This window comes from Dromiciops gliroides, chromosome 5, assembly GCF_019393635.1.
Source record: "Dromiciops gliroides isolate mDroGli1 chromosome 5, mDroGli1.pri, whole genome shotgun sequence".
NCBI lineage: Eukaryota > Metazoa > Chordata > Mammalia > Microbiotheria > Microbiotheriidae > Dromiciops > Dromiciops gliroides.
The window spans coordinates 301,094,650-301,110,192 of NC_057865.1; the positions used below are offsets into that span (position 1 = coordinate 301,094,650).

Consider the following 15,543-nt stretch of genomic DNA (forward strand, 5'->3'; position numbering starts at 1 on the left):
CAACCAGCAGTGGAGCCGCGCCTGCCCATCTGCTAGGCTTCAGATCGGCATAATCCAGTTTGAAGGGAAGACAACACCGGCGGCCGGGGCCATCTGAAAAGGCCACTCTGGGTGGCGGCACGGCCTCTGGGAGGAGGGAGTGTGTCCCTGGCACATAAGCAGACCACCTTGCCGGGATGCAGTGCGAGAAGGGGAGTGATGTGAAATGAGGCTGAAGAAGGAGGCCAGAGCTGGGGTGGAAAGGGATTCAGATGCTCCCCAGTGCCCACATCACCTGCTTGTCGAAGGAGCGTCCAGTCACCCCATGCATCCGCATCACCCACACAAATGTGGACCAGCTCAGGGTCAAGTACATAGCCCTTTGTCGCAGGTCAACATTAATGACTAATCTGTGGTCCAGTCATCCCATTATCCCCTAAGCCATAGGATCTCCATCTCATCCACGAGCAGAGTGTGAGCCTGCCAACGTGGTGCTGAAACGTAACTGTGCCTGGCAGCGCTCCCTTGGTGCAGACCGTCCCCACCAGCAGAGAGCCTGATGCCCACCAGAAAGACCCTGGTCGCTGCTTAGGAGGAAGCAGAGGGGAGGACTCGTCTCCTTAGAGGAGGGAGCATACCTAGAAAAGGGATAGAACGGCTGCAGCAGAATCATCGCCTCACCTTCCCCACGGCCATCGGGAAGCCCCAGACTCTTGGGGACGCCAAAGCAAGTTCCCACCAGCCTGGGTCCTCACTCCGCTCGTCAAGGCCCGCTGAGGCCCACAGAGGAGGCCGCTGCCGTCAGCATCAGCATCAGCAGGCTCTCCCTCTGCTCTGTGGCTGCCGTACAGCCCAGACGACAACTCTGCTCCGACTTCTCCCTTTCACTTCTTCATTTGTCATGTGCCTGCCCCCACCCCCCACGCCCTCAGCTCTGCTTCATTGGTAACTGTGGTGACCCGTGACTCACAGCCATCCAGCATCACGGGAAGAATGCTGCTACCAAAACCAGGAGGCTTTTTTGAGAGAGAGGTTTGTTCAGTTCCCCAGAGTGATCCCGCCTGTGCTCTTCTTCCTGTTCAGCTCTGGTGGCTGCCCCTTTCCCAGGCTTGGTATCTGTCCCAGATAGAGCTCCTCGTCAGTCAGCTTGTCCGTCCCTCAGCACAGCCCATGTGCACACTGGGCGCTCTTCATCCTTGATTGGAAATGGAAAGAATTGCCCTCTGGCCCCTTTTCACCTTCACCTAGAGTGTAACGTTGTAAAGAGCACTGGGCCCATCACCTCTGAGCGTCCACCTTTGACTGATGCCCTCCTAGAGGGCCTCTAAGCCAGGGAGAGCCCGTGCCTCGCCTGCCTCCTGCTGTCAGCAGAAACTGCTCCCTTGGCCCGGCTGGTTCTCTCCTCCAGGTGGTGTCTGACGTGGGTCACTGGGATCCCTCTGGGGAGAGGGCCTTCTAAAACATCCGTCCTTTTCTGACAGTTCAGTTTTGGTCTTTTCAGAGACGAGAGGTCTTTGTGACTTCTGGTTTATTTGTAAGTATTCCTAAGCCAAGTGTTGAAGAATTAATCTTTCTTACTACTACTGTCACCAGAGACGCCACTTCCTGTTGTTGGCGGTGTGATACGTAGCCAGATTCTGAAGCATTGTTTCCTTGTTTTCATTTAAATGCCATAAAATGATATTTTATGGATGATTATTTCTCATGAGAACTTAACTATAAATTACATGCTTATTCTCCACAGTTACTGAACATGCTAACCATGCCAAGGACAGTTTATTTGAAATTAATATTGAGAAATATGATGGGTAAGTAAGGGTTCTTGCCTCTTGATTTAAAAAGTATATCCAGGAAACATGGAATTACCCATTGGGTTTTATGAATCTGTTTAACTTTGTGATTCCTTTTTTTGAGGCAGTGATGGGAAGGGTGGAGAGTAGGGGCTCTCCTTGTCTAGGAAATGGTGTAGAACCTCCCAGGGCCTGCTTTCTGCCCTTGTGGTTCTGGTTCGGAGTTTCTCCTCTGAGACTCCATAGCTGCTCCCTCCCTCCTGTCAGTAGGGGAGGGGGGATCACAAAGAGAAGAGCAGCTAAGCCCCTCACAAGTTTGTGTGCGGTGACCATTCCTTCATTCTCCCCACCATATTTATGGAGCGTGTCTCCTTGTGTACAAGGCTTGGTAGGGGCGACAGTGAGATGACTGTGGGACTGGGAGCCTCCGACACTTGTCCCTGGGTGAGCTGTGCAATTCACTTAACCTCTCCGGGCCTCAGTTTCCTCAGCTGTACATTGAAGCAGTTGGCCTAGGTGACCATAGGGGTCCATTCCTGCTTGAAATCTGTGGTCTTGAATTGCTTAAGACAGTTTCTGTTCATCAGAAGTTCACAGTCAAGTAGGGGGAGAGAGAGACAGAGAGAGAGCGTGTGTGAGAGCATGCGTGAGAGCGAGCGTGAGAGCAAGTGTGAGAGCGAGCGTGAGTGCGAGCAGCTCCCTCGGCAGTAGAGGCACAAGAACTCCGGGAGCAGTGTGAGCAGTGGGCACTTACTGTGGGAACTGTGCCATTCAGGGATAAGGTGGCCTCATAGCACATCAGCTTCTCAATAGGTAGAAAGGGCAGGGCCAGCAGCGGTGTTGGGTGGGGGAAGGAGGAAGAAGTCCATGGGCATCCCTGGTGGAGGGAGGGACTGAGGGCCTACAGAGGGGCCAGTTGGGCCAGCATGGCTGGGGTAGAGAGGGGTGAGTGGAGGTCACCTGGAGTGAACTAACCCAAACTCTTGGAGGGTGATCGGCTGTTTTTAGGCCTACGTCTCTTTGGGGCGCTTCTCCTGTATTCTCTGCTCTCCTACAGAATTGTCTGTGTTGGTGGAGATGGCATGTTCAGTGAGGTGCTGCACGGCCTCATCGGAAGGACCCAGAAGGATTGTGGCATAGACCAGAACAATCCCAAAGCGTCCTTAGTCCAGTGCAGTCTCCGAATTGGGATAATCCCTGCAGGTAAGCGAGCAAAGTGTGCCAAAAGGCATGTTCTAACATTGTATCTCAAAGGAGGGGGACCTTCAGTCAAGGCCATTAGTGAAGAGGCTCGAAAAAGAACACGGTTGGTTTTCCTTTCAACTTATTTCATGATTTAAACCTCTTCTCAGCACCAGTTCTCGGGTAAATGCCCTTTCAGAAAAAGCATCTGGTACCAACAAAATTAGCATGAAAATGGCTTTCTTAAGGAACCTATGAGAAGGTGGCCTCTGTTTGCTGTTAGCTGCATTACACTCACTGGCCTTACTTACCCCTGACTTCTTTGTCTTTAAACCTGTTCTTGCCAGTGCGTCTGCCCCATAACACCTCGTGAAACGCAGTCTCGTGGAGGTGTTCCCTCTGCGCCTCCTTCGTCTGGTTATTCAGGTAGCTGAAGCTCCCCGAAAGGGTGCAAGCTGTCCTCTCACCACTGCTCCTTGGAGAGCTCTATGAAGTGCGGGCCTTTGCCTTCCTCCCTGTGATGACATCTGATAGTCTTTGAAGATTCTGAGCAATGTTCCCTGTCAGATCTCTCTCCCACTCTTGTTGGTTTGGTTGTGTTTCATGTGCAGAGAAGTGAGTGGGCCTCCTGGAGGCCTTGGTCTTGTCCTTGTGCCTGGAGGATGCTAACGTGCCCATTGCCTCCCCTGCTCCCCCAGTTTTACTGTGGCTGTTGAGGGGTGAACAGCTGTGTTGGCCCCTTCTGTCTGCTCACACTTAATGTTCTCCTTCACACTCGTGGTCATGCCCAAGAAAACTCACAGCAATGACCATTTTTAGAATGGGAGGATCAGGGAGAATTTCCTGGAGGAGCTGGGCCTTAGATTTCCTCACGGGTTGGCCGTGAGACCACATGTTGAGGAGGCGTGAGGGAAGGGGAGAAGTAGGTCAGGAAGCCTCAGACCCCGAGGAGGTGCAGCTGGAGGGGAGGGCGGGATCCCTACACACCTGGGCTGGTCATAGAACACCAGGGCGTGGCCATCTGAAGGGAAGGGGTCCTGGGGGAGATGGAGCCTCTAGCACAAGGGATGATAGGAAATGGGCACTGATGACGGCAGTGAAGAGAAAGAGCAGTGTGTCTGGTGCATGCTGTGTGCCAGGCACCCTGCTAAGTGCTCGGAGAACCTGCCTTCTGATGGGGCTGGGAGAGCTGACAGGCGGAGGGCAGGGTGCACGCAGGCAGAGGCCTGGGGAGCCTGAAGACAATGGAGAACTGCTTGGCCTGTGTCCAGAATGAAGAACCAGGAACCAACCGAGGCGAGGGAGAGTCAGCAGGGACAGAAGGTGCTTCCAATGTGAGAAGTCGAGCCAGGGGTGACTGAGGGGGAAAGAAAGCCTTGTGGAGAGGAGTTAGCCATGCAGTCTGGAGAGGCGCGTGCAGTCAGGCTGCTCAGACTTGGAAGAAGTAAAAGTTCTCTGAGTAATGATGCCGAGAGAAGTAACTCTGACGTGGTATTTGTGAGCCAGCAGGGCTGTGAAGCTCGGGGCTAGAAGCTCCCAAGTGCCTGGGGTGGGGGGGGGCTGCTTTTAGAACCAGTTGGGCAGCTCCCAGGATAGGCAGAAGTTACTTTGGAGAAGAAATGTGCAGAATGGTTTCCAGTAGAGCTTGTTGACTCATTAACAGTCTCTCCTGGGAATGCCCCAGCTGTGCCTCCTCCTTGTTAGCCAAACACTTGATACTTGGCCCAGGGCCCTTGGGAATTGCAGTTCTTTAACCCAGAGGGTGCAGCGACTTAAGATGAAGCAGTCCGCTGTGCTCTGCTAGACAACAAACCTCTTCCTCTTAAGCTGATTTCTGGGCTAACTATTAAAACCTTGTAGCTTCTGATATTCAGAGATCTTGTCTATTCACCTTCAGCTGTTTCTTTTCCTCACTAAATACTCCTTTTTTTAAAGTTTTGAGTTTCAAATTTTATCCCTCCTTCCCTTTCTCTTCTCTCACCTCCCTGAGGCAGCAATCAGATATGGGTTATACGTGTACGATTATGTAAAACATCACCATATTAGTCATTTTGTATAAGACTTGAATAAAAGAAAAAAGTGAAAGAAAGGGAACAAGAGCATGCTTCAGTCTGTGTTCTAGCAATATCAGTTCTTTCTTTGGAGGTGGATAGTATCCTTTGGGATATTCTTGGATCATTGTATTGCTGAGAATAGTTAAGTCATTCCCAGTTCATCATCAAACAGTGTTGCTGTCTCTGTGCACAATGTTCTCTTGGCTCTGCTCACTTCACTACACATCAGTTCATACAACTCTTTCCAGGCCTTTCTGAAGTTATCCTGCTCGTCATTTCTTATAGCACAATAATATTCCATCACCATCCTATCCCACAGCTTGTTTAGCCATTCCCCACTTGATGGGCATCCCTTTGATTTCCAATTCTTAGCCACTACAAATAGAGCTGCTATAAATATTTTTGTGCAAATAGGTCTTTTTCTCTTTTTGGAGATGTCTTTGGGATATAAACCTAGCAGTGGTATTGCTGGATCAGAGGGTATGCACAGTTTTATATGAAGCCCTTTGGGGGCAGCTAGGTGGTACAGTGGATAGAGCACTGGCCCTGAAGTTAGGAGGACCTGAGTTCAAATCCTGCCTCAGACACTTGACACTTACTAGCTGTGTGACCCTGAGCAAGTCACTTAACCCCAATTGCCTCACCAAAAATAATAATAATTATTATTATTATTATTTAAAAAAAGAAGGGCAGCTAGGTGGTGAGGGGCAGCCAGGTGGTATGGTGAATAAAACACCAACCCTGGATTCAGGAGGACCTGAGTTCAAATCTGGCCTCAGACACTTGACACTGACTAGCTGTGTGACCCTAGGCAAGTCACTTAACCCTCATTGCCCTGGTTTTTATTTTTTTTTTTTAAAAGCCCTTTGGGAATATTTCTCCAGAATTGCTCTCCAGAATGGTTGTATCAGATCACAACTCAAGCAACAATGGATTAGTTTCCCAGTTTTCCCACATCTCCAACATCCAGTCTTTTCCTTATTTGTTATACATGTTAGATTTGTTAAATTTTTTTGTTCGATTGTTTTATTTCCCTTTTGGTTATGTTTGCCACTACCTTCAGCTCCTTTTCCCTTTCTCTCCTCATAGTGATTGGGATGGTCATTTTGCATCAATACCCCCTCCTTTCTTTGTTCCCGTCACTGTCTAGCACTTTCTTGTGTTTTAATAGTTCTTTTTGTTTCTTAAACCCCTGCACATCAATTCTTTAGCCTTTTCCTTCTTCAGCAAAAATTCAGAAAGCAATGCTTTTGTAAATAGAATGAAATGGGATACTTTTATCTGCTATCTGATTATTTCCCCTGTGTTGCTGAAAGAAAGGGGATGGGAGTTACAGCTGAGGTACCAGTAAACACTCTGATAGCCAACAGGATTGCAAAAGGCATGTTGGGATCATTCTGGTAAATGGACTTCTTTCCAGTTTTCAGAATTAAAATGCATATAACATTAAAAGTATCTTAAGGGGCAGCTAGATGGCGCAGTGGATAGAGCACCGGCCCTGGAGTCAGGAGTACCTGAGTTCAAATCCGGCCTCAGACACTTAATACTTACTAGCTGTGTGACCCTGGGCAAGTCACTTAACCCCAATTGCCTCACTAAAAAAAAAAAAAAAGTATCTTAGACATAATTTCATCTTTGGTGCTTCCCTGGAAGGCCTCATGCTTTTGTGACTGGCAAGGACTTTGGCAGATTGTAGCCACTCTTAGGGACTGCTGGCATCCTGACAAGTACAGGGGTATGCACCATGAGGTCAGTTACCAGGTGAGGCATTTTGGGGCTTACAGCACCCCTAGAGATGATCCTATAATATATACAGCTTACAAACTACAACTGAGAGATTCCTGGTCAGAGATGAAGTGTATCAGAAAAGCCAATAGGAATGTGTTCACCAGGGGTCTTGTGAACCTAGTCCAAAGGTCTTTAAACTAGAGAAGACAAGGGAGAAAAAAGCCAGTGTTAGATACCACAGAGAGTGGCCACAAAGAAGGAAAAAGGAAGCCACTGGTCAGTAGCAAAGGCTACTGAAAGTCACAGAAGACAGTGTCCAGGAAAGGGGCAAGCAAAAGTCCACGGCCCTGACTGTCTACACAGGTGCCTCGTGTTTAGACCGTAAAGCAGAGGAACTAGAAATCCTAAAGCGAGGCGACACCTCGTAGGTGTGGGGAGACTTGGGATGAAACCCAAGACTAGGCTCTGGCTCTGCGTTTGGATAACCTTGTTTAAAAGAGAGCTGACGGGTGAGCGGGGCTTATTCATGTAAGGAAGTCCGAGAGCAGGGCTTGGACAGGAGACTGGAGGCAGGGTGGAGCGCAGTGAGGACCAAAGGGTAGAAGAAAAGAGGAATTGGTCACTGGAGTGCCCTATCGCGCGTCTGAGCCACAAAAGGAGATCCATAAGGATGTGGGGAACTAGGCCCCAAGCCCGCCCAGGCTGGGGATGGAGCCGTGAGAGGGCTTCCGCCAGCCAGACGTCCCTCCCCCTTCTCTTCTTGGTGGAACGTTCCAGAAGCGCATCTTCCCAGGGGCTTGTTGAGCCTCCAGTTTGGGGTGAGGAGAACCTCAGCTCTGCCCTCTACAGATCAGAGTAGGGAAACTTTACTCTTGAGGACCCAAACTAACCTCTAAGAGAGGCAGCTCCAGGCCTTTCTAACAAGGCTCAAAGATGGGTTTTTTCTGAAGAGACGAGACCTGGACATGGAGGAGTCTTTCTCCCCCACGGACTCACCGACTGGCTTCGGTTCTAGAAAGAAATTCCCAGAAGGAGAACAAATGCCTGTGTGTGTCTGGCTCAGCATGAGCCAGCCCGAAGCCAGGACAGGGTGAAGTGTTGTTTGTAAAGAGCCTGAGGTCTGGTGGGAGACAGAGAGGCTCCAGGACAAGACCGTGCACCAGAAGGCAGAGCTGCTCTGTCTCCTTCTAGGAGAGTGGCCGGACAGCCGTGCCCCATGGTGACCAAGAAGAGGGTACTCAAGCTGCCCTTGCACAGTTCAGTCACTGGACCCATCCGGGGAGAGCTGGTCTTGTGGAGCTGCTGTCAGTGAATGGGAAAGATCCCGGAGCACAGGAGAGGGGCCTCAAGATGGGGGAAGGGCGCAGGCTGTCCCAGTGCTCGGAAAAGGGAAGAAAACAGTCTACCAAGTCTAGGCCATGGAGCTCTAGCCCACTCCGGGAAAAGTCTAGTGGAGGGACAGCTAGGTGGCGCACTGGATACAGCACTGGCCCTGGATTCAGGAGGACCTGAGTTCAAATCTGGCCTCAGACATTTGACTCTTAACTAGCTGTGTGACCCTAGGCAGGTCATTTAACCCTCATTGCCCTGCAGAGGCGGGGGGGGGGGGGGGGGGGGGGAGGGGATAAGCAGCTAGAAAGGGAAGCAGCGATTACCAAGTGCTGGGATGTCTTCAGTAAACACTGGTCCTGCCCGCCCAGCTTCATTTCCTTTTTTGACCACATTACTAAACTAAGAAAAGAGAGCAATGATGAGTCTAGAATTGGCTCCATTTGGTAAACTCTGAAACCCTCTGTACCTGGGACCTGCTTTTCTTTTTTTCTGTGGCCTTTCTCATCGATATAGCTTGATTCCAACTTCCCTTACACTTAAGATGCCCCAGTGTTTCTTTCTAGTCTCCATCTTGAATGCCAAACTGACTTTTATAAAGTTATTGAGAATTTTTTGTTGTTTTTTTACATCATCAGTTTCTCCCAACATCTCTCCCCCTTTTCTCCCAGAGAGACATCCCATAAAACAATTTTTTTAAAGAAAAAGAGGGCAGCTAGGTGGCACAGTGGATAGAGCACTGGCCCTGGAGTCAGGAGTACCTGAGTTCAAATCCGGCCTCAGACACTTAACACTTACTAGCTGTGTGACCCTGGGCAAGTCACTTAACCCCAATTGCCTCACCAAAAAAAAAAGAGAGAGAGAGAGGGAAAAATGAGCAAAGCTGATTACTACATGGAGAAAGTCTGAAGTATCTGCAGTGTACCACACATTTGTGGACCTCCCATCTCTGCAGAGGAGTGGAGGGTGCATGGGGGAGGAACTGCCTTCTGTCTTATCTCTGGGACCAGACTTGGTCTTTGTCATTTTGTTGTTGTTTATTGTTCTCTCCTGGCCCTGCCTGTGCCGGTATGGGCCCTCCTTCCACCCAGGTGTCATTGATAAGATGGTCTTTGTGAGCTGTCATTAGTTATCTGTGGCCAGCCTTGTGGTGTGAACTTCTCCAGACAGAAGAGCACGCTCTTACTCAAATCCTCGCAGAGCTTGTATCCGTTCCCCTCACTGCCTTGGAGATCTGGGCTTCTCTACCCGCCAGGGAGACCTCGGAGGACCTTCCGTTGGGGTTCTCCAGATTCCTTAAGGGCGAAGGTCATCAGCCACAATGACCTTGGGGCATCAGCTTTTCTGGAAACTGCTGCACGGGTTTGAAAGTCTCACTGATTTTTAAACCATTTCTTATCTGAAAAACCTAAGTTAGATGTTAGGTAAAGAAAAGTGATTGACTAAGAACTAAGATGAGAACACTTACTTGTGCTCTCTCTCCCAACCCCCACGGAGAAAGCAAGAAAAATAAAACCCGTCATAAACACGTGCAATCAAGCAAAACAAATCCTTGCATGCCGAGTTTAAAAAACAAGACAAAAGGTGAATTGCCTCAGTCTGTGCTCCGGGCTCCTCACTTCTCTGCCTGGAGGTGGCCTGCTTCATCCTGAGAAAGAGGCAAGAGTCTTTTTTTCAGCTCTTCATTTTATTTGTTTTTATTCTGAACTTGAACATCAAATAAAATGCACAGCAGAAAGAGAAGCTGCTTGCATGGGAACGTACCTCTTGGGTGCAGCTTTTCTTGTAAATATTGAGCAGCCTCACCACGCACCTGTCAGAGCCGTCCGTGTCTGGGACTCTTTTTGGCCTCGTCCGTCTGTGTGTATGTGCGTGTCCTGGGCTTTTTTATACGTGATCAGGATCCTCTTCTCCCTCTCACCTTCCCCCACCCACCGAAAGCCTTCCTGTCCTTAAGCAAAGCATGTTGTCACGTGGCCAGCCAGTACAGCATGTTAAGGAGGGTACCAGCCAGGGACGATCTTGAGTTTTACTTTGCCTCGTGGAGGCAGGCTGTGATTCCCTCAACAGGAGAACAGGGCGGCCAGCTGCTCTGGGTCTCTTGGGAGGCAGCATTGTACAGAGGCCTGCAGTAGGAGGGCTAAGAGTGGGCTGAGGACCAGGGCAGGAGGGGCCCTGCTTTCTCCTGGCAGATAGTGGCAGGCGGCAGTCATTTCTTTGTGCTTCTTAGGAGTTCTGTCAGGGCAGGGCTTCAGAGTCTTCCAAGTTCTGAGCCTTCATTCTCATCCCCGAGTTGATCAAGAATCTCTTTTTTTAGGTTCAACAGATTGTGTGTGCTATGCCACAGTTGGTGTCAATGACCCAGTGACGTCAGCATTACACATCATTATTGGTAAGTCATTCTCTATTATTAGAGCGTCATATGGTATATTCTGTTCTTTATATTAGGTAAAAGGGCTTAGTTTCAAGCTAGTGGGCTGAGGCAAAGCAGTGCAGCTGTAGAGAAAATAGGCATCAATGATTTACTAACTGAACCTTCCTCGAAGCCATCCCTGGGGATTTTGTTGACCTCAGCCCTGTTGGACACAGGACACAGTCTACTCCGCACTCTCTCTTTTGGGACACTGTCACCTTTTTGAGTTTTCACTCCCTTGCCTCTTCTTCAGGTTCTCCTCCTCCCCTGAGAACATTCAGGTGGTGTTTACTCTGTGCACAGCCACACTCGAGGGGAGCCGGCCTCGGGGGGCCACACAGAGCAGATGCTCAGGCCTCGTCTCTGAGGGGCTCCCATGCTCCTGATGCCGACCCATTGGTGGCGCCTGCTCGAAGGCTTGCATGCCAGATGCTTCTGGCACTTCCTTGGACTTTCTTCTGAACTTCCTCTTTTTCTGTTGCTTTTCTCTGGCTTGAAGGCTCCTTCACTAGCTCACCTATAACCCACTCGCTAACCGGGGCTCTGTCCTCAGACCTCTGCTCTCTTGACACTCTCTTTCCCAGGACCCTCACCATCTCCCAGCATGGATAACTTGCATGACCATCTCTGCTCAGATGACTCCTAGATCTGGGTGTCCGCTCGAGCTCCAGCCTCTGTCCCTAAGCCTGTTGGACCTTTCAAATTGAGATTTCCAAAACCGGGTTCCTGATCTTTCTCCCCAAACCCAGCCCTCTGTCCTACCCTGACTGTTCCAGGCTCCCACGTGTGGAGCCTTGGCGTTACCGTGGTCTCCTCATCTGTCCTCATGCCAGTAAGCAAACAGTCTCTAGATCTTGCCCCTTGACCTCCCCAACATTTCTCACATCTGACACCTCTGCTTTCAGAGCTGCCTGAGCCAAGCCTCTTACCCAGCTGGTCTCCCTGCCTCAGATCTCCCCTCCCACAATCCCAGATCGGATCATTTCACTCGCCTCCTCAAACTCCAGGGGCTCCCTCTATAAACTCGTGCTTTACTTGTCTGGCTCTTACGGCCTGGCCCAGCCTGTCTTCCTTCTTTAGATATTACTCCCCTTCCCATCTCTGGTTCAGACCAGAGGTGTCAGACTCGCTGCCTGCAGGGATCTGCTTCTAGTTGAGATGGACGCCACTGGTCTGGACAGCTGGCTGGCTCTCTTGTCACACATGGAAAGCCATCTCCTGCTACAGTGCCTTTGTCTTGACAGTGCCCTGTGCCCGGGATGCCCTCCCTCTTTCCCCACACTTCACAGAATCCTGCCCATTCTTCAAGAAGCAGCACCTTGTGCTGGAAACCCCTCCTTTTCCCCAGCCACTGCTAGTGTCCCCTCCACCCCCAGCTGCCGTGTCGGTAACCACATGCACACACATGTCCCTGCACCCTCATACATGGACTCCTCGTCTCCCCCAGTACACGGCAGACTCCCTCAGAAAAGGTGGGGCTTGGGGCAGCTAGGTGGCGCAGTGGATAGAGCACCGGCCCTGGAGTCAGGAGGACCTGAATTCAAATCCGGCCTCAGACACTTCATACTTACTAGCTGTGTGACCCTGGGCAAGCCACTTAACCCCAATTGCCTCACTAAAAAAAAAAAGAAAGAAAAGGGGGGGTGCTTAATTTTTCTCTGCACATGCATCCCCAGAAATGCTTTTTGTTTCCTTGAGTGATTTCTTGTGCTCTCCCCTCTAGGCCTTTGCTCTTACTGGTCCTTACACTGAACGTGCCACCCTCTTCTTTGATGGCCCTGCCCCCTTTCACACAGTGTTGGTCCGTGTTGGACCGTGTTGGAGACAAGGGACCTCCAGCTGCCCCTGGCTGGGCTCTCCCTCCCTTTCAAGCCCCATCTCACACTGTCCCTTTTAGTGAGGCTGCTCATCTCTGCTCGAATCCTCACCTCCCTTGTTAGGGGCCGTCCCCATACTCTTGTATCACCATCATTTGTGTCTGTAGAATTTCTCCCCTACCTCATCCTCACCTCTTTGAGCACAAGAGCTGCGTCCTTTCAAATCTGGTTCGGTTTAGAGCTTGATGTGACTTGGGAGGTTAGACAAGGCCACAGGTGAGGAAACTGAGGCCCAGACAGGCCAGGTGACTTGCCCAACGTCACACAATCTGGCTAGTGTCTGTGATGCAATCAGAGTCCGTGTCTTCCTGACTCCTGGTCTGGGTCCTCATCAGGATGCTGAGCTAGAGACCGCATCATTTTCCACCACTCCCGTGCTTCCTTTCTCAAGCAGACCCGGGCCTGACCCTCCACCTTCCCCCCAAGAGCAGCTTCTGCCATCAGGGCTTTGGGCCCTCAAGGTGCCAGTAGCCCCCTCCTTGGTAGCCTTGGGGCTGCTCTCCTTCACTCGACAAAGCGTTCTCTCTTTTGGGAACGAGTTGGTGCGTGTGGAAGGGAGGACGGGTAGGACTTAGTGGGGGTTCGGTGCTTTCCCAACAGGGGACTCTCTGGCTATGGACGTGTCTTCAGTGCATCACAACAACACGTTTCTGAAGTACTCTGTGTCCTTGCTGGGCTATGGTTTCTACGGAGACGTATTGAGGGACAGCGAGAAGAAGCGGTGGATGGGCCTCATCCGATATGACCTCTCAGGTAAGTCAAAGTTCAAGAGAAGAGGGGAGAGCAGAGCTAGGTGGGGAGTCAGCAGTGAGACCTGGGAGTGCCCGGACGCTGGGCAGAGGAAAACCCTGCGATTCACTGGGAGACTTTGTTCTGGGTGTGACAGCCCTTCTGTCAGGAGCGTCTGAGCTGGGGCTCCAGCAGCCTCTCATTTGATGGACCTGGGGTCCAGGATCACTTAGGAGGGAGCAGTAGAACTGGGGTGTCTTGTTTGGTGACCCCATGGTCCTCATCTGTACCAGACTAGACCACCGTTATTTCACATTCTAAGGGACCGCGGTGTATCCTTTATAATTATTTTAGTATTTCTGATTCAGTCTAACCCTTCTCAGCCTCTTCCATGATTGTTGGGTGCCAAGCTACATTACAGTTCTTGGGTCCGAATTTCACAAATGCTACGCGAACATGAGTGGATTTCCTTGTAATTCCAAAAATTAATAAAGAACTCATGGGGGGGAGGGGTTTCTCAGAAAATGAAGTGGGCAATCCCCCAAATTATATCAGAGGGATCAGTATCTCTGGTTTTTAGGGAGTGGTGGAATATTGTGTCTTTTCAGTTCTCAGACATCAGACAGCTAAGGACATTGAAGGGAGAGCATTTTAGAAAGGGAGAATTATAGTCGGACATTCTTATTCTTTATCTGGGCAGTAAAGTCTATGTTTCCCATAGCTCCCATGACCGCTCTCAAAGACCTCTCTTGGGCCCCTTATTACGGGGGAGATTTAAGTTGACCAGTGCCATTGGCTGAGAGCTAGCTTTTTTCTTTGAGGAAAAATCGTCATCACTGGGCTGAACCTGACTTTAAAAATCCAATTAGATGAAAGAGTGGCTTTAGGATGAAAGAATAGACTCACTACTGAAGGCTGCGGCTCCCTCGTTAGAGGCCTCTTTGCAGGGGGACATGGGGGGCTGAGGTGGCACTGCCCTGGCCGCCACCCTTGGCATTAGTAGCGCCACCAACAAAGGTCATCCTCTGCCGGTCAGGCTTCTGTTGGCTGATAGTGTTACAGGCACGGGACGGGCTCTTCTCCCCACCTTCTCACAGAGAGCTCTTGGTCTTTCTCTAAATCACCCCCATCCTCATCATTTCTTCCTGCCCAGTAATCAGCCATCACGTTGGCTTCACTCTTCCTCAAGAGACGGTTACTGGCCCTGTGGTTACAAAAGTGCTCCTGGGTATTGGGGAACACAGGGCCTCTCGAGTGTTGGACCCCTTGGGGTCGGGGGACAGAAGGATCAAAGGAAATCCCGGGGATACCGGGCGCTGTTGTCACAGGAAGGCCTTTGAGAGTCTGGGCCCGCATGAGGCGGCCTGTGTGAGAGCTGTCATCACGTCACAGGTTTGGCCAGTGCCGCTGACCTCGCTTCCATTTCATTTCTAGGTTTTAAGACCTTTCTCTCTCATCACTGCTATGAGGGCACAGTTGCCTTCCTGCCGGCCCAGCACACGGTGGGCTCTCCAAGAGACAAGAAGCCCTGCAGGACAGGGTGAGAGAAGCTTTGGTATGCGCTCCCAGGGGAGGCCGCAGCATCAGGGACACAGCCGTTTGGGTTGGGACCGGAAGCCCTAGACTCCCGAAGGCCAGGCAGGGTGGGGGACTGCCTCCGCCTTCCCTTGCAGGAGCCGGCGTTGCCTGCACCAAACCTGGCTTCTTACCCCTCCTGAGAATTTTCACTTGCTGGTCAGAAGCTTTGTCCGCTTCAGGGACAGGGTGGGGGTGGGGGATGTCAGTGCTGCTGCTTCCTACTTCCTGAGGGGACGGGCTTCCCTGCCCCGGAGCTCTCCAGGGTCCCCAGTGCTGGGCTCCAGGCCCCTGGAGGCACCTCACAAGACGCTTCTCTTGGCGTTTGTTGGCGATGCATTAGGGATGGATGGGGAGGTCAGGCTGGGGGGGCCCAAGACTCCCCTTTTACTCTGTAGACGGGCCTTGAGCTTCCTGGGGGAAGGACTTCCCAGCCAGCACAGTCCGACTCTGGCCTATCGCCCCCATGTCCTCAGTCTTTGCAGGGGAGAATTGAAGCTGTTGTTTTCACGGAGCATCCTTAGTTGGAGCTGTGGTGTCCGCCAGGTGAACCAGGCTTACGGTTCCCAAATGTTCCCTTTCACGTTAAGTCCGTCCCTTTTCAAAGGCAGCAATGCTCCTGTCTTTCAGGTGCTTCATCTGCAGGCAGAGTAAGCAGCAACTGGAGGAGGAGCAGAAAAGATCCCTGTATGGCTTGGAAAATACAGGTAAAGCTCCACAGGGCTCCACCCTGCCTGCTGCCCCCTCTCTTTGTTCTCCTCCCCCTCCTCCTCAGGGATCCGAGCAGGGTTGGGGGGGGGCAGGCTCTTCATGCTCTCTTGCCTTGCCCTGCCTCTCTGGAGCCCAAGCTGGGCTTTCCTAGTAAACCCCCCTCCCCCCGTGGGCAC

General features: G+C 51.1%; 1 protein-coding gene across 2 annotated transcripts in view; it reads left to right on the forward strand.

Moving 5' to 3' along the window:
* Nucleotides 1–15,543, forward strand: part of CERK (ceramide kinase) — a 46,070-nt gene that overhangs the window by 21,703 nt on the left and 8,824 nt on the right. For both annotated transcript variants that reach the window (XM_043966466.1, XM_043966464.1), the window contains exons 5-10: nt 1,724–1,787; nt 2,827–2,972; nt 10,380–10,454; nt 12,953–13,105; nt 14,516–14,621; nt 15,287–15,363. In XM_043966466.1, coding sequence (XP_043822401.1) covers nt 1,724–1,787; nt 2,827–2,972; nt 10,380–10,454; nt 12,953–13,105; nt 14,516–14,621; nt 15,287–15,363 — 621 coding nt within the window. The remainder of the gene's footprint in view (nt 1–1,723; nt 1,788–2,826; nt 2,973–10,379; nt 10,455–12,952; nt 13,106–14,515; nt 14,622–15,286; nt 15,364–15,543) is intronic.